Source organism: Dipodomys ordii, unplaced genomic scaffold (assembly GCF_000151885.1).
Source record: "Dipodomys ordii isolate 6190 unplaced genomic scaffold, Dord_2.0 Scaffold61, whole genome shotgun sequence".
NCBI classification, from domain to species: domain Eukaryota; kingdom Metazoa; phylum Chordata; class Mammalia; order Rodentia; family Heteromyidae; genus Dipodomys; species Dipodomys ordii.
This window is the reverse complement of record NW_012267277.1, coordinates 6,701,239-6,722,320: the sequence shown is the minus strand read 5'-3', so window position 1 is coordinate 6,722,320 and position 21,082 is coordinate 6,701,239. Positions and strand designations below refer to the sequence as shown.

The following is a 21,082-nucleotide window of genomic DNA, read 5'->3' as shown; positions in this document are numbered from 1 at the left end:
TCTTCATTATTGGATAGCAACATAGGAAATGGGAACCTGCTGGAAGTGAGCCGGAAGGCTGACCGCATCCCTCCAAATATAGGAACTACGGGAAGGACAATAATGGGCATTAATAGTCACTGCTTATCAAATATGTTGTATGTACCACACACTGCCATGATGCTCCAAATAAATATGCTGTCCAGTTTGACTTCACAGACAGCTGGGCAAGCTAAACACCACACTCCACTCCATAAAGGTCATACATTAAGAAAAAGGGAGAGCCTAAACCCTACTCAGACTGACTTCAAAACCCTGAAAGGTTGACTGCTCCATTCTACCAGAGAGAAACAAGTGACATTAACAGCCACCTAATTCAATCTCTTCTATGGTAGCACAACAGCTGGCAGAAAAATGGTGGGTTGAACTAAGGGCCTAGGTGCTTGCTGTACTCAGAAAGGGCTCTACCATTTGAGTTTATGCCACCAGCTCTTTCAATTTATGTTTGTTTTTCAAATTGACTCCCTCCCTCTCTCTCTCTCTCTCTCCCTCTCTCCCTTCCCTCCAAGGATTTAACTCTGGGCCTTGTATATGCTATGTGAGCACTCTATATCCCTGTATCCTTAGGCACCATACCCTCAGCCCTTTTAATTTTGAGAGTGTGTCTCTAACTTTGCCTGGATGGGACTTGAACTGGAGATTCTCCTATCTTCATCACCGGAGTTGCTGGGATTATATTCAAGTGCTAACCATGTCTGGTATAAGAGCTGCTTTATTTACTGTGTTGTCACTAATATTGTCAATGCTCTCTAATTCATCCCATTTTACAGATGAGAAAATTGGGGATAATAGTCATTCAGCAGTTTACATAGGATGACTGCAATAGCATAGCTGTTGGAATTCCAACCCCGTTTGACATGGGATTTACAAATGCCCTTAACCTCATAAACTTGTGAAAAGTCAAGAGACAAAGAATGTAGTGTTTGACCAATCATAGGCCTCAATACATGGTGGCTTCCATCACTACCATCACCATATTGGTTTAAAACCTGTTGTACTTTTTAGAGAGTGAGAAGGAGAATTGTGGGAACACTGATCACTGAGAGTCAAGAATATGGATAGAAAATGGAAAGAGCTAGGTGTTTTCAAATTAAACATTAAGTATAGTCTCTTTGTATAGAGTTTTGAAACCTCTTACTGCTATTATTAACTAGAAGACAGAAAAAGCAGTGGACAGGTTTGATGCTTCCTCTTTTCCAGTGAGCCCTCATATAGACTGGTTTGAGCCGCCCTCCAAGGCTTCATTTGTTGAAATTTAATTCCTATTGTGAGGTATTAAGAGGATGAAAGCTTCATCTAAGTCTGTAATGTTCAGAAGTAGACCCCTCTCTTTTACTGAATAGGTCGACAGTTTCTTTCCCCACCCCACCTCACTATGTGATACCTTGTACCACCTTGGAACTCTGCCAGCAATGTCAAATGTAGCTGTGGCCCTGGTACCCCAAGAAGTATTAGCCAAATCAAACATCCTTTCTTTAAAACTTAGCACATTATTAGCAACACAAAATGGACTAGGAGAGGGCAAAAAGAAAGAATGTCTCTATAATTCTTCACTGGAAGAGTCCTCATGGATACTGGTAGTGCTGTGCTATTGCCTCTGTTTACTGGGCATAGGTGGTTATATACATGCTGTTGATTTGTCAGTCATGGGGCTTGAACTCAGGGTCTGGGTGCTTTCATTAAACTCTTTTGCTCAAGGCTAATTCTCTATCATTTTGACCCACAGCTCTACTTCCATTTTTTTTTTGTAGTTAATTAGAGATTAGTCCCATGGAGTTTCTTCCCTGGGCTGACTTTGAAAGGTGATCCTCAGATCTCAGCCTCCTGAGTAGCTAGAATTACAGGCCTGAACCACCAGTACCAGGCCCATATACTTACATCTCACATAGTCCCTAGAAGGTAAGGAACCATTACACCCATCCACCTACTGAAAAGAAAAGGAACTCAGGTAAGGTAACCAACTTGAGATCTGGGATTGGTAAGCAAATCTGGTGTGTGAACCCAAGTCCACCAAATTCTTGTGCATTTGCTCTTTTTACTTTAGGATACAGGTGAAAGAATCAGTCACTAATTAAAGTAAACTCTAAATCACCTAACACATTTGACAGATTTGGAAACTGAACCAAATACAGATACTTTATACAGCAAGTAAGAAGTGGACTCACAGAAACACGGATGCTCCAAGTTTTGCTTCCTTATATACTAAAATCTTGGAGAAAGGACTTTGGGCTGAGCTAGGGGCCAAAGGCAGCATAAGATCCAGAGCTATTATGTTCCCAGAGCAGACACTGTATGGTTGCTCTCCACCCAACTTGTCACGCTTCGGCAAAGCAGTGGTTAGACCTTGTATTTCTCTGAATATCGTAGTCTTCGGTTTCTACCTTGTACCCAAGTACCTGATACCACATATCATTAAAAAAGGCTCATTATTATTCCCTAGATTTTTAATAGATTGAAATGATTTTAATTATCTTCTGTTCTTCTATTAATAATTCCCTGTTATCAGCACCCAAGTTTGGACTCACAGATTCAGATGACATCTTCACAACTCTCTTGTCCCTTCCAAATCTTGCATGGACTCTTTTTAATAATCAAGGCAACCTCTCAATGCCCATAATTTCCTGCAATTTCAAGAAAAATCTGCTGTATTTTGAAGTAAAATAAAACAAAATTCCTAGTTTGGACTATGACTGGCCTGGGTTGAGTCACGGTCAATTCTTGAAGCAATTTCTACAACGAAGGCATAAGGGCTTCTCTGTGTCAGCAGGGCCAGGTTTATATTTATGCACCCCTATAATTGAAAAGATGGTTCATATTCAAAGGAAAGAGGGGATGAAATGGCCATAAGCAAGGCTGGAAAGGAAAAGCAGTTCTTACAAATGCTCCTAGGAATGCACCTGACAGTACATCAAGTTCAAATGCATGAAGCCACATGCATTTTTAATCCTCGTCTTTAATCCTCGTCTCCCTCCCATGCAAAAAGCACATAGACTGTTAGAAAGATAGACAAACAAGTGGATAGTCCACACAACCTTTTCTGACAAGTGCTAGTAGAGAGAGAAAGCACACACAAGTGTCAAATATGCTATTGAGTTAGCAAAGGCTTTTGGGAGGAGCTATACCAGGAAGCTGGAGAAATGGCTGTTAACTGGTTGAACAAAGGAACAGCAAGCAGAAAGACCCTCAAATCATTCTAGCATACAGTCTTTCCTGTGGTGCCGGAAGTTCCCCTGCAGTATTTCAGCTTGTGACTCTGCCTCCTCTGGTTAAATACCACTGTTTATGCACATCTGTCCCCCCAGAAGACAGCTCTATAGGCAGCTCTCAATCATGAGACAGTTGTTCCTTATGTTCCTGTCTGCACCAGCCCTGGGTGATTGACTGACAAGACTGTGTCTGTTCTAAATCTGATTTAGTACCGATACCGGAGCCTCTTGCAGCCAAGCAAGTTTGGGGGAGCCATCTGCAGTGGTGATATCTGGGATCATGCCAGCTGTTACAGCTCCGCACCTTGTCTTCAGCAAGCACAGTGTGGACAGGATTTCCAGTGTAAGGAGACAGGTGAGTAGTGCTCCTGTGGTATTACAGCAGTGTCTGTCAAACATAACAAGCAAAGCTCGTGTGTGCCCGGGGGGGGGGGTTGTTGAAGTGCATATCCTTAACCCTTTCCCCCAGAGATTGTCTCTCATTCCCAAGGTTTGGGAATCAGCCCCAGAATCTGCATTTTAAGTCAAATCTGCAATCCATCGAATCTTGGTTGACGTTTGTAGGAACGTTTGTTGATTAATTCAAGGAAAAAGGACAATTCATCTATCCACCCACTCTCTTCACAAGGATTTACTGGGTATTATATGCCAGAAAGTGTACAGCTGAGGTTAATAAAGAGATAAAACAATATACCTGCCCTTGTGATTCTCCTAGTCTGACTTATAAGAGGGCAATTACAATATCATGTGATGACCACTGGAACGGACATTAAGTACCTGGTTATGTAGGTCCAGCAGGAGTGGCCCACATTCTCTTTCAGGAGGCAGGGATGGCTGCCTAACATGGTCTTTGAGCTGGACTGGAAAATAATAATAAGTTTCTGAGAGAAAGAACATGCGAAAACATGAAGATTGAGGACATAATCATGTTACATGCATCAGAACTTTGGAAAGAGAGTCAGGCGAGGACCACTATACTAACCTAGTAACTGTGGCATTTGAAAGAGGGTTTTGGGAAGCTATTGGCAAACAACAGAGCAAAGGGATGGTAAGGCCAGACAGACATTTTAGGATTGCAGGAGCAGCAATGTGGAGGCTGGATAAAAGTGGGAGGGGTGGGCAGGTCTGAGCTGGAGGCAATGGCAAGAGCTAAGGAGGCCAGAAGGAGAGCTGAGACCCTGAGGAGAGGATGGGGAGCTGGGAGGGCAACAGGTAAAAATGCTTGGGGACTGGACACAGGTCAGGGGGGTCCAGGGGTCTCAGCAGCAGCCTCTGCTTTGCCTTTTTCTAGGTCGCTGCCTGAAACGTCACCTCGTGTGTAATGGAGACAGGGACTGCCTTGATGGATCTGATGAGGAAGACTGTGAAGATGTCAGGGCTAGCGCAGACGACTGCAGTCAGTATGAACCGATTCCGGGATCAGACAGGGTGGCCTTGGGGTGAGTCGCCAGTCTTTAGAATGAGGGATGATTTCTCCTCCTCCTTGAGCAGCCGTTTTGGAGAAAGAACAGCCTGTTTTGGAGGTTTTCTTCGGAAACCTCCACAAGCCTCCCTCTCTTATGTCTGAGGTGGCTTATGGGTTCCTTCCCACAATGAATGCAAAAAGGGGCTGCAGGTCTGGTAAAGGCACAAGTAGTCGAGTGCTTAACAAGCATGAGCTCCTGAGTTTAATCACCAAGAATCTTCATGCACCCTCCCCTATCTATACCTTCCTCACCACCCTCTGTCTCTTCTTTCTGAAGAGCTCACTCCTATTAACAGATGGCGTAAGAACTTCTGGATAAGTTAATGCATTAACTATCTAATGTTTGGAAAACAAATACATTGTGCATTAAAGACGGGGGAACATAAGTATAATTATGTTATACATAACTCACTTTAGTAGTATAGTTCGATGAATTCCCAGCCCCCATCTATCCAATCTCCTTTTACTAAGCAGCAATATTTTATAACAGGCATCATGTTAACTACGACCTGATGGTTTAAAATAGTGTCTGGTTGTTTTTTTTTTTTTAAAAAAAAACAGAAAAATAGTTTGATTAGAACATAGCTTTCATCTTACAATGGCAGAGTTGAGTACTTGCAATGGAGGCCTATGGCCTATGAAGCCTAATAAATTTACCATCTGATCATTTAACAAAAGAGTTTAATGACTCTTCCATAGTATGGCACTGGGATAATCTAGTTGACCACTTCTTGTAGAAAGATAATTAGGCTTTTTCCCCTCTAATAAACAATGCTGTAATGAACTTTCTTTCTTTCTTTTTTTGGGGGGGTTCCAGTTGTGGGCCTGAACTCTGGGCCTGGGCGCTGTCCCTCAGCTCTTCAGCTCAAGGCTAGTGCTCTACCACTTGAGCCACAGTGCCACTTCCAGCTTTTTTTTTTTTCTGCTTATGTGGTGCTGAGGAATTGAACCCAGGGCCTCATGCATGCAAGGCAAGTGCTCTACCACTGGGCCACCTTCCCAGCCCTGTAATGACCTTTCTTATATACCTATTTTTATGCATATATCTGATTGGGAGAGCTTCTGTTCATAATAATAGTAGTCCTTTAGATTACACCTTTTCTCTTCCACTGGGGCTTTTGCAAACAGCTTTTCCAAATACATCTAGGTTTTCGTAATCTTTAATGGTTACAGTACAATATTTAGGCTCAATGCTGTTTTGAGTCTTTGTTTGGTCTGTTATAGAGGCTATATTTATGAGCCAGCGGAAGAAGCATATTCAGCAGATAGGGAGTTAGAAAGTGCAGGATGGAATAAAGGTAAAGAACTTAGATTTTTACTGTCAAAAAACATCTTAGAAAAATTCAACTGTGACTATAGGCAAGTATCTTAATTTTTGGAGCTTCAATTTCTCCATTTGCAAAATTGTGAAGAGGTTGAAAGTTAATGTATGCTAAATGTCTAGTTTAGCATGTATTCAATTCATCATAGCTATTAATACATCATTTCTACTAATAAGAAGAAAGAGATAGAGAAAGGAAGCAAAAAAGGAAGTTAACATACATTGAATTTTTATTCTCTGTCAGATGCTCTATAATTACCCATTTATCTTTTGAGGTAGGTTATATTCACAATTTATCTCATGTTCTTTTTCTGTCATTGTGCCTTGTTACAGGCAGCATACACAATAACAGTATGTGCTGTGCCAGTGGTAAGTGCTAAATGCTATGGGAGCCTAGGAGGGAATTGACTATGTCCGAAGTTTGACTATGTACAAAGAAGGCTATATAAAGGAGGTATCATTTGAGTTGGGTCTTAAAGGCTAAATAGGAGTTTCAGAGATGTTTTTATTATTTGTATCTTAAGAGGCTTTGAGTTTTGAGTATTAGAGCTCTCAGCCAACCCACTTGCTTTTGCTCTATTAACAAAGTCACAGTTGCAGAACATGACTGTTGCACTGTGTTCATTTGACATCTCAGACAATGGCTTTCTGGAGATTAGAGTCTCAGCCTTTGCACTGGGCCTCACAACTGCTATTTCCAGCTCACTTCTTAGTAGTAGAGCCTTTCTGAAATAACACTAACAATAGCACAGTAGGACTATCTATTTAGTTCTTACTTAGCATATGTTAAGCATGTTTATGATTCCTTTATGATGGCAGTAGTCTTGCTAATTTCTTTATAAAAATGGCTAAATTAACACACAGGGAAATTAAATGAATTGCCTATGGTCAAGGAGCTAGATAGGGCAGAGCTGTGATCTTGGTTCCTCAGAATTTACTCAACAACTATGTAAGGGCACTGGTTCAGATGTGGAACAGAGCTGTCTAGATGCTCTGGCTAAAGGACACTTGGGGGACCCGGCCTAGCCCTCTTGTCTTAACTCCCAGTTAAGAGCCTTAAGGTAGTCAATGAAACCCTGGGGTTCCAAAGTACACAGTTTGAGAAACCACTGCTCAGTCTACCAACTGCAAACTGTTCTAGAAGACAACATTTATCTCTGGCTTTCTTGAAGCTCCTTCCTAGAAGCTATCTTTTTTGTTAATGTAGGTACAATATCCTGACCCAGAAGGAAACTCAGAGTGTGTATGATGCCAGGTATTATGGGGGCCAGTGTGAGACGGTATACAATGGGGAATGGAGGGAGCTTCGTTATGACCCCACCTGTGAGCGTCTGTACTATGGAGAGGATGAAAAATACTTCCGGAAACCCTACAACTTCCTAAAGTACCACTTTGAAGTAAGTCTGAACAGATGCACTTTCAGGCTACTGCAGGATGAGGGGTAGAAGGAGAAGTTTATTAGTGGAGAAGCTTTGCTCTGGAGGCCTTTATTTTCCATAGAGTTTACCTGTGGCTTTAGGTCCCTTCACACGTGTGTCCCTAACACCCAACTCGGTGTTGATGGTGCTGAGAAGTAAGGGCAGCACTAGGGAGAGGGAATAATGGTGAGTAGGGCTACCCACCTGTTCAACATTGGCTGCATTCCAAGATCAATCTGGGCCCTCAGTGCCAGTCAGAAGACTCATCCCAAAGTGTGGCTATTAGAGGCTATAATGATGTAAGGCCATGAGCAATCAGACCCTGTCCCTTGCTGACACACTCTCTTAATCTTTAAAGTAGGTGCATAGCATAGATGGGCAGGATTCTAAGATTCACATCCCTGCAGCTCACATTGGTCATTTTCATATCTTCGTTTTGTCCATGATTTTGTTTAGAATAAAAGTTTCCTTTGTTCTGAAGTGCTTGCAAATTGCTGATGATCCATAAGACTCTTCATGTCTGAAATTCCATGGTCTTCTGGTCCCTCAGAGCATCACATAGCTCACAGTCAGTTCCAGACCCTGTTCATGGTGGTTCATTTCCTTACTCACACCCTTGAGGTGCTATGCACATATGGTACACATGATAAATGCTTGCCTCATGTTAAGACTCCAACTTCTATATCAATTATCCCACTTCATCTTCACAATGGCAACATGAAATAGATATCACCATTGCCCCATTTTGGTACAAGAATGAGATATAAAGCAATAAAATACCAGTACCTACCTACTTTACTGCAGTAAGTGGCAAAGGCAAGATTCAAACTGAGGTCTACTAAAGTAAGGCTAGGCTACATATCATCTAGAAGAGTGAATCCATACACATAGCATAAAGTAGTTGTGCATATTGTATCTGTACAGGTTTTATCAATACAATCAGATACCAAGATGATTTTGAACTATTATCTTAACACATCTTTCCTACCCTCAAGTTACTCAAGGAAACTATTGATAACATCATCTTATATTATGGTCATATATAAAACAAAGGAAGAGGTAACAATGCTTGATAGAAAATGTACTCATTACCTTCCTCATGTAACTGTAATCCCTCTGTACACTATTTTTACAATAAAAACATATTTAAAAAATAGTCTCTGTGCACAGAACTAAAATTTACTTGTTTTTTTTCAGCCCCTGGCAGACACTGGCATCTCCTCAGAATTATATGATGATGTGAATGACCTCCTTTCTAAAGTAAAAAATGAGAAGTTTCAGTCAAGTGGTCTGACCCTTGGTATAGGCCCAGCAGACAGGTCTGTAATGGTGAATGTAGGGGTATCCCAGTCAGATGAAGCTTCGTTCTTGAAGAAGTTAAACAAGTATAATAAGAAGGTATTAAAACATAATGTCTGTGCCTCACAGTTTTCTGTAATCTACACTGAACACGTATTACCTTAATTGCATTAAAAAGTACAGTAGTAATTGAACCTTAATTTGCTTGTATAATTGGAAATGTCTGATCAGTGGTAATCATGTTTGTTTTTCTTATTAAGCTTTTGCACACAGAATCATCACAAAGGGAATAAAATTGGACTCTAAGATTAAAACTCTTATCATTTTACCCCTCCCCCATATCTGTTTTCATGGTTACCTGGAGCTTATAGTGAAACATATAAGCTGGTAATGTGTTGAAGATAAACTGCTAGACCTTCTACATTTGACTTGGGAGGTTTCAACAACAAGCTTTGGTTTTCTAAATAGATAAGAAAACTGTTATGGTCAATAAGTCTTTCATTTGTCTGTCAAATATTTACTACTCTCTATTGTCTGGAAGGGTTAAAAAAATTGTTCCTTGCGGAGGGGCCATTCATCTGAACTAAGATTCAAAGACTACTATAAATGACCAGACAAAGGGAGACAGGTATTGGGAGAAGGTGTTTGTATTAATCAGCTTTCTGATACTGTAGTAAAGTGCCTGTGAATTAACTTAAATGGTACAAGGTTTATTTAACTTGTGATTTTGGAGAGTCCAGTCCAAGAAGGGGCATGTGTATTGTTTTAGGTCTCTGACACAGGTGCTGGATGGAAACTGCCAGAAATGACAGTGCAGCAAATTGCTCACACAATAACCAGGAAGAAAAGAAAGAGAAAAAGGGACCCAAGTCCTACAGTTCCCTTGGGGGGGCACACCTCCAATGACCTAAAGACCTCCCACTAGACTTCACCTCCTAAGGCTTTACCACCATCCCAGCCATGTCACATACTGGGAAGCAACCTCTAATGCATGGTCATCTAGGGGCATTTTACACCACAACTATAGAAATATAGTCGTGGGAATCAGCATGTGCAGAGGCTTGAGGTGACAAACGCCTCACACAAGCTGTCAGCAGCAGAGGATGGAAGGGAAAATGAGGGAGTAATGAGGATGGAGAGGTTATCATGGTTATCATTTACTGAATCGATTCGAAATGCACCCAAAAGCCTCAGTAACACTGGTATCAGGACTATGGATCTACTTGAAGTTCAAAACATTAGCTTTGGTGGTGAAAACACAGTTATAAAAATTAACTTACTCAACAAGTACAAATTGAATTCTGAAGCTTTGCACAAATTAGCTATTGATCTGAAGGGTAACTATTGCTCTGAGTTCTTGTTATAAATGTTAGTATGGACTGTCCTAAAAGCAAGTGGTCTCTTCAGACTTTCATTATCACTTTGAATCAAGGTTTTCATTACCTGGAGAAAGGCCTACAAATGACCATATTACTCTAAAACTTACTCAACATGCCCTTCTGGAGCTCTCTCTCATACCCACTGTACAACGTTGCTGCTTTTTTCTTTGTTACTAAATAAAAAAAGATTACTACTAGAATACAAGCTTTGTGAGGGCAGGGGCTTGTCTCATTGAAGATCATTTCCTTTGTACCTTGCAAAATGCATACAACCACAGGCATAGTTGGTAATTGTTCAATTTATTAAATGACATGTCACTATGTCATCAAACATGCTCCATTTTACATATAGATATGATTGAACTGTGCTGAGGGGATGTAAAGAGATGACAATGCACTTGAGTCAGAATAGAAGAGGGAAGAACAGTGCCGAGGCCATTATGGGAACTAACCCAGGTGGGAGTTGATTGAACTGAAACCATAGAGGAGCTTATGAATGCACAGGAGAAGAAGTGTGGCATCCATTGGCATCCAATGCATGCTTGTAAAGATCTATTTTATTCCATGCATTTATGCTTATCTATTTTCCTAAGCTACTGAAAACTGACAGTTTGCATTATCTCATATCATAAAAAGTGATCTGTCTTTGTGCTGTTGCCTCATTCAATGGTAATTGTTTTTGGCAGAGATACAACTTTATGAGAATTTTCACAAAGGTTCAGACTGCCCATTTTAAGATGAGGAGGCATGATATTATGCTGGATGAAGGAATGTTACAGTCATTAATGGAGCTTCCAGAGCAATACAATTATGGCCTATATGCCAAGTTTATCGACGATTATGGCACCCACTACATCACCTCTGGATCCATGGGTGGCACTTATGAATATATCCTGGTGCTTGACAGAGAAAAAATGGAATTATTTGGTGAGTAGAGCAGAAGCTACAGGCATGCCATGATCAATACACAAACATGTATCACACACACATACACACAAAAACACATACACACATGCACACACACACACACACACCACCTGTCATGGATTGTTGTCTAAGCACTGATGGATCTCTGGGTGATCCTGTTTTGCTCTCAGAGTTATCATTGTTTTTAGGGAGGTGCCATCCATCACAATAAACAGCTAATAAGCATGAGAGAAAGAATTTGAACCTAGACTTGTCTAGGCTCCCTATAATAGGTGTTTCATATTACCTCACAGTTACCTCTAAATTTCAAGAAAGTGAAAACTTGTTTTGACTATAGATGTGGTTGGTTTTTTTTTTGTTTGGTACTGGTACTTGCCTTCAGTTAATGAAGCTAAAAGGCAAAGTCAACCAGGATCCTCTCTTCTGCTTCACTCCTGTAACTTTCTAGGACCTCAGTTCTTTCTCATCCACCATCTTTTCTTCATTTCCATCCTTCAGTAGTAAGCTGGCTCTTGTCTGTCACTTACTCCTAAACCTCCATCCAGATGGTGTCTGGGGCCTGTCACTCCTTCCAATCCCTCTCAGCAATTGTGACCAGGTTGAGCTTCCTACTTTACAAGATCCCATAATTTTGCATCCTTGCCTAGAGTCCTGAATGATCAAGAATAATGTCTAGGGTGATTTAGCCTGGCATAAACAAACTTCACGAATTTAGTTATCTTACCAGAACAGGACTTCTCCAAGTGTAGGGCTCCAACTGGTCACATTGCATAACTTGAAGCTTATTAGTAAGTGAATTCTCAGAACTTCACCCCATACCTCACTTAATTAAAAAAAAATTGGAGTGGAAGCTGTGCTTTTACAAAATTTTGGAGTGATTCTTATACTGGCTGTAGTTGAGAGATCTATCCATATTATAAAGCCAAATTCAAATTTCCAAATTTAAAACATTTTCCTGACTATACCAGGCTAGGGTATTAATTCTCTTCTTCAATATATTTCTGTAAATTCCACACTGTTTAGTCTTTGTTATAACTGATTTTGAAAGATAGCTAGGCTTTTTGAAAGCATGTATCATGTTTGAATCTTTTTAATCTCTTTAGTGCTCAATATAGCTTAACACAAAGTGAGAAGGCTTAACAAGACAGAGCATTGATTCAAGCTCCTAGGTAGGATCATTCATTAACTCACCTCTGTCTGTCTGTCTGTTTGTCTGTCGTCTGTCTGTCTGTCTACCTGTCTATTTATCTACTTCAAAAAAGCAATGATTCAGAGTACTCTATTGAGCATCCTGTCTGTGCTAGATAGAATGGTGTTTCCACCCTCTTGCAACACAATATTTCTCAAGCTGCAGGTTGCAATCCAATAGTAAGGCTCAAAAATCAATGTATGGATCACAAGGAAAATTTTGAGTAGAAACAATTTACAGATAGAGGAGAAAATAAAATAGTAGATTATAGTCACCAAAGGTAAATTATTGCTTAACATTTCCAATTAAAGACATGCACACATATACCATCATCACGATACTAAATAAACATTGTATATCATTATTTTGAGTCTGAAAAGCTATTTGAGCCATCATTTAGAATCATTCCAAATTTGAGTAAGGAAAACGTATGGGCATTTGTTGAGGACTAAATTCAATGACATATGTTCTTTTCCAGTTTTTATGGCAACACTTGCAGGTTGGTGGGTGTTAGCCTCCAAACCAATGAGATTCATTAGGGAAGTAAATGAATTTGCCTAGTACTGCAGGAATCTGGCCTCAGGGCCCTAGGACCTGTGGTTTTCCTCACTGGTGGTTTGGGTAGAGCCTTTCATTTTGGTTCCTGTCTTTAGTGTTAGATTACTCGTTAATTGCCTGGGGGTATGTAGTGGCCCCTCCTCTTTAAAAATCTGTGGGGCTGAAATGGGCTTGCAAAGTGGTTAATATTCAAAAGGAGCCCACCAACAAATTGTCCCAGGATAATTACCTCAGCTCTGTTTATAGAAAACCATATGTCGATAATAGCACAATTTGCTATTTGTGAAGGGCTGATTTTCTATAAATCCAGAAAGTTAGTGTTGCTTTTCTATAAATATGGAAATGTGCTAATCATCACCTCATCTGCTGGAGACCGCTAATAAATCAGAATGTCATTTACATATTAACCTACAAAGAACAAAAATGTCTCTACCTTCTTTCCCTTTGACAAATAACATCACACACACAGCCTTTTTCCTATCTAATGTTTGGCTGGTTTTCTTTCTCATTCCCTTTCTTTCTAGGTAGATATCTTTCATCTCTCCATCTTCCCTGTCATTCCTCTTTATCATTGTCTTTTTCTCTTTCTGTAGCTTTGATCTATAGGAATTTAATTTATATTCAATTAAGGGCTTGATTCTAAGAGACATCCTGGGTGGGGTACATTCATGTCTTCAAATGGCTGAGCTTGGAATGGGATAGAGTTTAGGTGAATCGGTCTGTGCTGAGGGAATCCTTTGTCCTTGAGTTTGCCTTAGATCCTCTCTGGATTTATTCCAGAGGCTGCACAACAGTGTTTTCTTCTAGTGTGTCCTTCAGATCAAATACTTCTCCCTGAATGACAGCACAAAACCATGCATCAAAAAATCTAGGTAAGTCTTGGATGTTAGGAAGGTGATGTTACACTTCAATGAGATCCTAAAACTTCCTCAAGGGTTGCACCTGACAGCTTTGTACCTTCCGCAGGAAACAGTTCAGGGTTGCATTTGAATTTATGGAAGCGGTCGTTTTTTCTCCTTTATTCCCTTTTTGGGACTTTCATTATCTCTCTTTGTATCAAAGAAAAAATGGCATTCTCTGTTCTGTTTTCTCTGGACTGTGGCCCAATTCTTGGGCTGAAATCTGACCTTGGGCAGAGCAAGCACTTTGGTGATACTATTCTATTTATTTTGTATGTTTTCTGCCTCCTATACAATATTATTCCCTCATTTGTGAGTTTTTTCCCTTCAGTTGGGGGTCCCTTAACTGATCCGCTTTAAATCAACTCTCTAAACCTTGTCTGGGCACCCTTATCTCTGGGACTCCTGACTTGACAAGCCCCTGCCTTTTCTCCCATTATTTTGTTTCTTCATGCATTCATATGTTCACTTAGCCATGCTGACCAAGATTGTGTTATGGGATAAATGAGAAAATGAACACAGGCTCTGTCTATGAAGCTTGTGATCTAGAGGAAGAAACTAACAAGTCAGCCCTCCATCCTTCTCTTGTCTGCCCCCCATCAGCTGGACCTGCCAACCTTGCTTCTGAAGGGGATGTCTGTCCTGCCTTCTCCTTTGCCTATAGTGCCAAACACCGATATCTCACATCAAGCTACTAGAGGGCTTTTCTTTCTCTCTCTCTTTTATGTGTTATCATTGATTATATTAGCCTATGGTCTTTGAATTGGCCGTTCCCAGTTTTAGCTGCCCTCTCTTCTGAGGTGTACCTAGTAATAGTATTTTTGTCATTCAGACTACAGTTTTAATGCCATTTTTTCAGAGAGCCCTTTCTTGTCCACAGAGCCAAATTTCCATTTGGTATTTGATCCTATCTAATTCTCAGCAAATCAGCATTTACATTCATCCATGATCATTACCATGATCATATACATGCATATTTATTTTCAATCTCTACTTTCTGGAATGTGCATTCCATTGGAGTCAGAACTATTTTGTTCTTTGCTACAAATTCGATCCCCAGCATAGTGCTTAGTATATAGTAGGAACTTAATAATGTATGTTGACTGATGAAATCCATTCATCCATTTATCCATCTATCCATTTATCCGTCTCTCCATCTACTGACCCATCTATCTATCCATTCATCAATATATAATTGTAAGTTATGGTAACAGCTATGTAAAAATGAACAGTTGGTAGAAATAAAAAATAACTACAGGGGTTGAAGAAAAATATTCATTTAGCTGAATGAGCTTGGACTCTCTGAGATAGTAAAAACCCCAGGCCAAGATGAGAGCCAAAGGATAAAAAGGAGATACCAAAACAAGGGGAGGGTGCTCTGGTAGAGTGGATAGCTTGGACAAAGGCCTTATAAGAGGAAGGAGTGGGATATGCTTGAGAAGAGAAAGCATGTGTGGCTGAAGCCTTCTAAGTGAAGGTAAGAATGGCAGGAACTGGGGGAAAAGAGGCCCAGAGAAACCTCAAGGGTCTTGCTGGTCATAGCACACATCATTGGAATACTTCTGCAATGACATGGGTCACTAACAGGCAATGCTCTGATCTTTATCCTGTGTCCACAGACTACCTGGCTGTTATGTCACCATTGATTAAAGGAGGTGAAGGAGAATTCAGGGAGAAAATGCAGGAGAATCTTGTTGGTTCTGGGTAAGGGCTAGAGAATAGAGATGAAGAAATATGGCAGATTTGGCATTGAAAATAGAATTAAGAGAACTTACAGATGGTCTGAGTATGAATTGTGAGACATCAATTACTCTTCTCTTGAAAGAGGTACATGTATGCAAACACAAACACATAATAGACACACACACACACACACATTCTATGCTAATAAGGATATGTGCATCCTAGGAGAGCTGTCTGCTAGTATTAGATAGATTGGAGGGATTCTGGAGCAAAGAGAAGGTTTTGTCAATTGGAGATCCTCACAGCATGTTCTCTTCACCCTACACCTGGTGTGTTGCTCCTCTTATGAATTGTTTTTCTATCAGAGATGCTAGCAGCTCCCCAGTTTATCAGATATAAGAGGAAAAAAAAGAAATTGACCACTACTTATTATGTGCCAACCTCTATGCCCAAACTGGGTACATTCACATTCCTTTTCTCACTATAATGTTCCTATGATCTGAGGAGCAGGCTGTCTTTCCTTTTTTCTACATGTTCAAAATATCATTAGTCAGTAACAAATAGTCTCAGTTAAAACCTAATTTCCCCTTTATATTCCCATAACTTTGGTTAGAACTCCCTGTGTGGGAGTAACTTTGGCCTTTGGACTATCTCTATATATGTCATTGGTTACTATCTTTATGACCACCTGGTCTCTTCTCCCTTTCCCTTTGTACTTTCCACTGCTGACTAGGCTGTGCCCTGTTCTTGCTGCTAATTCCTACAGCCAAGCATGAGAAAAGAATCCGTGATTAGACTGACATTCCATGATTGTCCGTCTGTAGGGTTCAGTGGACCCCTTTTAAGGCGAATGTAGACACGTATGTTGACATACTTGTTTCAGCTTTCGTGCTCCTGGCTCTTAAAAATGCAGCCTAAAGTAGAAGGTTTCCCATTGATTAAAGAATTTGAGGAAATCATTCCCTCCATCAGGAATGTTTTCATGGAAACCATGCATGCAATAGACATCCTAACAAACCTATAAACTACAAAGGTTCATGACTGATTGTAGGATTTTTGTCCATATGAAGAAGGCTTTGCAAAGATCTTTCAGAAAACACTTCTGAAGATGCTTTACTGTGAAGGAAATCAGTAGCATGTGTGACCCCATTAAAGCCAGCGCTTGGAGGTGTGATAAAATTGATAGAATTCTCTTCTCCAGTATGTTTGTTTTTAACTCTGGCTCTGCTGTTTAGAAGCTAGTATGTCATCTCTCATAGATTCAGTATATTTGATGTGTATATATACATATATATGTGTATTGCATATATATACCTATTTGCCTATATATACACACATATACATATATACATACCTATGTATCTATACATATATACATGCATATATATGTGTGTGTGTAGGTAGGTATATATAAACTTTTATATTTATATTTTATATATTATATATGCTTTTTCATATATATATAGACATGCATGCAGATATATGTGTATATATGTATATATGCATGTATGCACGTATGTATGTATATATACATAACCATCACTTCAAAAGGCTACTGGGAAGCAAGGTGTAGTTCATGTCTGCAATGCCAGCAGTCCGGAGGCCGACACAGGAAGATTGTGAGTTTGAGGAAGATTGTGAGTTTGAGGCTAGCTTTAAACTGTAGGTAGGCTGCATGTTACTGCTATATTATGTAGGCAGTTGATCTTAGTCCATTTTTCTTTTTTTTTTTAAACTTGGCAGAGCTTTATTAAGTAAACAAGCAAGGAAACAGACAGACAAAAAAGCAGACAAACAGAAGGGCAGGGACACACTCTAGGAGAGTGTGGGTGCTCTCACAGGGACACAAAGACACAGACCTTAGTCCATTTTTCTGTTGCTCACTGAGGTAACTTACCAGGACAGAAATTTATTTTGGCTCACTGTTATGAAAGCCGAGATGTCTAAGAATATGGTACCACAGGAATCTTCTCAGCTTCTTCTGAAAACTTTGAGCTGCAGAATAACTTGGCAAAAAAGTGGATAGGCAAATAGGCCTCTGTGCAAGAGATAAAACACGGCACAATGACCAGCTCTGGTAGAATGGACCCATTCCCACCAGAAAGACAGTGCTCCATCTCAATACCTGCGCATGTCCTGAAGTCCTGCTCCCCATCTCACAACACTGCTGCATGCACACTTAACATGAGTTTTGGAGAGGTCTAACCACATCCAGATGGCAACTGTGTTATCATTACCCTGTGCTATTATTTTCACCCTTACAATTTAAACTGTAATCTTAACTGTTCTCTCATCTGTGAAGTGGGGATAATAAGAAGACCTATCTCCCAGGCTCAGAAACAAGTCAGCTCTGAAACATTGTTCAAGTGGAAGGGAAATCATTATCATGATGTCCTGCCTGTAGTGCTGATGCTTTTGCTGTGGCCTGGAAACCTCAGCAATCACGCCTCCCCCTTTACCTGCCCATTTTTTTGATCAAGGTCATTCGTTTATGTCTCCAGAGCTTCATCCAGGTTTGGAGTGACTGCTCTTCTCATTTGTCAAGGTCACTTTGGATTCTCATCACTATATTTCAAAGTGTTAACAACTCTGCCCAGATCAGAGTGTGCTTTCTATCATCCTTGCCCCTGATAAATGCCAGATAACAATGACCCTGGAAAGACCCTTCCAGCCAGAGTAGAGTATATCCAACCAATCATTGATCATTCCCATCCAGTCAGAATCCATGGACCAGCTGGCCATCACACACAAAATGGAACAAGCCGCGGGGACAGATTTAATTACAGCTCTACTTCCCCTTTCTCCCACCTCCTGCCTTCATTTACTCATCCATCCTTTCCTCTAGCTTTTTGCTCAACAAACACATATTAAGCACACAACACTGGAGGTCCTGTCCAGATATCAGCATAATGAATCCATGGTCCCTCTCACCAGGAGGTTCATAGAAAGCTTCTCTTTGTTATTATCATCTGATTATAGTCAGGATGATTTACTTTGTGGACAGACAAATTAGCTACCACCCTAAGTGACTATTTTCTTTTTCACTATTTTTTAAATCAATCAGAAAATTTTTAAAAATAAAACACATTTACATATAACGCCAAATATTTGTAGAACAAATATATTTTCGCATCTGGTATTCAAATTGATCTTTATAATAGCTTCATGAGGAATTGTATTAGCATTATATTATTATTCCCCCACTTTTATACAGAGAAAGCTCAAGTCCAAAGAGCTTAAGTAAACAGCTCAACATTTAGTATTGAACCAAGCTTTTCTGATTCAGGTTTTGTGACTTTTCCAGTAACTATTGCTTTCCCCAAATGTTCTGTGACTCATTCTAGTGCTTTAGTCAGTATCTTAGACCCTGGCAGTGGGACTGAGGCAGCCAACAGTAACCGAAAACTTTCCAGGTGATGTACACAGGAGTCAACACTAAAATGCACTATCTCACTTAATCAGAATGGGATGTTAAATAACGAGCCTAAAGTCACATAGCTGCCTCTCAGTGGATTTGTGGGTCCAATTAGGAAATTGTAATCATAACCAACATGCTATGTCTCAAGGATGTCTTTTTAATTTTTTCATTTTAGTTCCAATTTTTATTATCTTTAAGTACAAAAGAGTTTCAATTCAATATGTCACTTTATGAGTACAGTACATCTTGATTCTATTTACCCTCAAATTTAGGTTATTATAAACTGCAGGCCAGAGCCCATTAGTTGATTGTCAGAAGACATTTAGAAGGTTATAAGTAGCACTGCATAATATATAATGAAATACAATGTAGTAGGATGAAAGATATCAGAGTATATACATAAGTGCTGACATTTCTTTTAGCTGAGTATGTGTGGTCTAGATCATGTTAAATGTGTTTTTTCAAATTTGGGGTGTGGTCAACAAAACACTTTTAATGATGTGTGCCATTGACTTGAATATGTATGGAATTATTTTAAATAAAGGAAAAGAAATCACAGTAGCCATTGATGGGAGGCATCAGAAAGAATATTAGTCAGAAGGCTATTTGCTTTTATTTGTAATCCTAGCTATCTGTAGGCTGAGATTTGGATAATTGAAGTTTGAAGGCAGCTGAGGCAGAAAAGTTTATGGGACTTCAAGTAGCAAGTGCCAGGTGAGCAAGCTAGCACAACTAGTGCAAGGCCCTGAGGTCAAATCCCAATACTACCAGAACAAAAATTATATATATATATATATATATATATATATAGAGAGAGAGAGAGAGAGAGAGAGATACTTTATATATAATATATCTATATATAATGTATAATAATATATAAAATAACAGTATCTATGAATATTATATGTAAATATTATATATATGAATACATATATACTCAGTTTTATTATAAGAACTTGACTTACACAATTATAGAATTAGAGAATCTGACAAATTACATGATCTGTCAGCAAGCTAGAGACACAGGATAGACACTTTCCAATAACTCCTTACCAAACTTTCCTGATTTCTGGAAATGCTGGGATACAAGACACAGATTTCTACCCTAGAGAATTATGTGTTTGTTTGGGGCTCAGAGTATTCAGTGAAACCTACTAAAACTTCTAAAGAGAGGAAACAAAAGAGCAGGAGGAGGTGAAAGGTATTAGGAAATAGAGGGGTGAAATGGCTCAAAGTATAATACATTTATGTATAGAAATACCACAGTCAACCCAATTTTACAATTCATATGTGCTTATAAATGTAACTTTAAAAATAAACAGAGCTTAACTAGAGTTGAAGCACATATCAGGGAGCAAGCCACCTGTTTGGCCTTTCCTTTTCCCTAGATTCCAAAAGCATTCAACCTTCTCTTCCCAGATTTGTAGGAGTAGGTTCCTGCCTGGTGGAAAAGGTGCTGGGGATTGGTTCCTCAGCAGGGCAAGTTGCAAATGAGACAGAGAGAAGGAGTAATAGACAAGTGTCCAGATTTGCCCGGAAGGCTGGACTCTGTTGAGGAGGTCTTGCCTCTAGGCCAGTGCATAAATGAGGACAATCCTCGTGCTGGGTTATGCCAGGAAATGTGATGTTCATGGAGCAAACAATTCTTATTTTGTTTTTGGGATTTTCCACCCTCCCCTCTTTTTACCTGTCATGCTAATCATCCTTTGGTCTCTGCTTTGCTTAGATTGGACTCTTGTGGGCATTCAGTCTTCCTTGTTCTGTCTTAGGTGTTTTAGCTCAGCACTTACCTGGGCCTTAGCTTGGTGCAGCACACTGCTGCAGTAGCTTGGTTCCAGTGTGTATCTCATTACTGGTATACACACAGTGTCCTGTCCTATAGCAGAGACTCAGTCTACAGGTAAGGATGCTCAGAATCCTATAGAAACTGTACATCTGGTGGCATTTTCCTTATGCTCTTTCATTAGAGGTTGTATCCTAAAAGTTCTGGGCTGAACTGGACAGTGAAGAGGGTAATTGTGAAGGGGTCTATGTTAATGGCTAAGCAGTCTGGGATGGCCCAGCGGGTATTTTTTTTTCTGCTCTGCCCGCCAACCAACCAGTCACCCCGAACAGACAGTTGCTGGATTCTAACAAGCTCCAGGCTTTATCCCCAGTTGCCATGACAACTGGGCTTCACGGTGATGGATGGTATTGATTGACTGACAGACTCCTGATGTCTTGGCTCTGTCCCCACTCCCCTTAAGTCATCTGCATACACATGGAACTGAGAGGCACTCGG

The 21,082-nt window shown here is 40.0% G+C and overlaps 1 protein-coding gene across 1 annotated transcript in view; it reads left to right on the top strand.

The window, feature by feature from the left end:
• The window catches only part of C8a (complement component 8, alpha polypeptide), a 51,396-nt gene that overhangs the window by 14,664 nt on the left and 15,650 nt on the right, over positions 1-21,082 (top strand). The window contains exons 3-7 of the mRNA XM_013022265.1: positions 3,456-3,600; positions 4,537-4,684; positions 7,239-7,428; positions 8,647-8,847; positions 10,814-11,054. Coding sequence (XP_012877719.1) covers positions 3,456-3,600; positions 4,537-4,684; positions 7,239-7,428; positions 8,647-8,847; positions 10,814-11,054 — 925 coding nt within the window. The remainder of the gene's footprint in view (positions 1-3,455; positions 3,601-4,536; positions 4,685-7,238; positions 7,429-8,646; positions 8,848-10,813; positions 11,055-21,082) is intronic.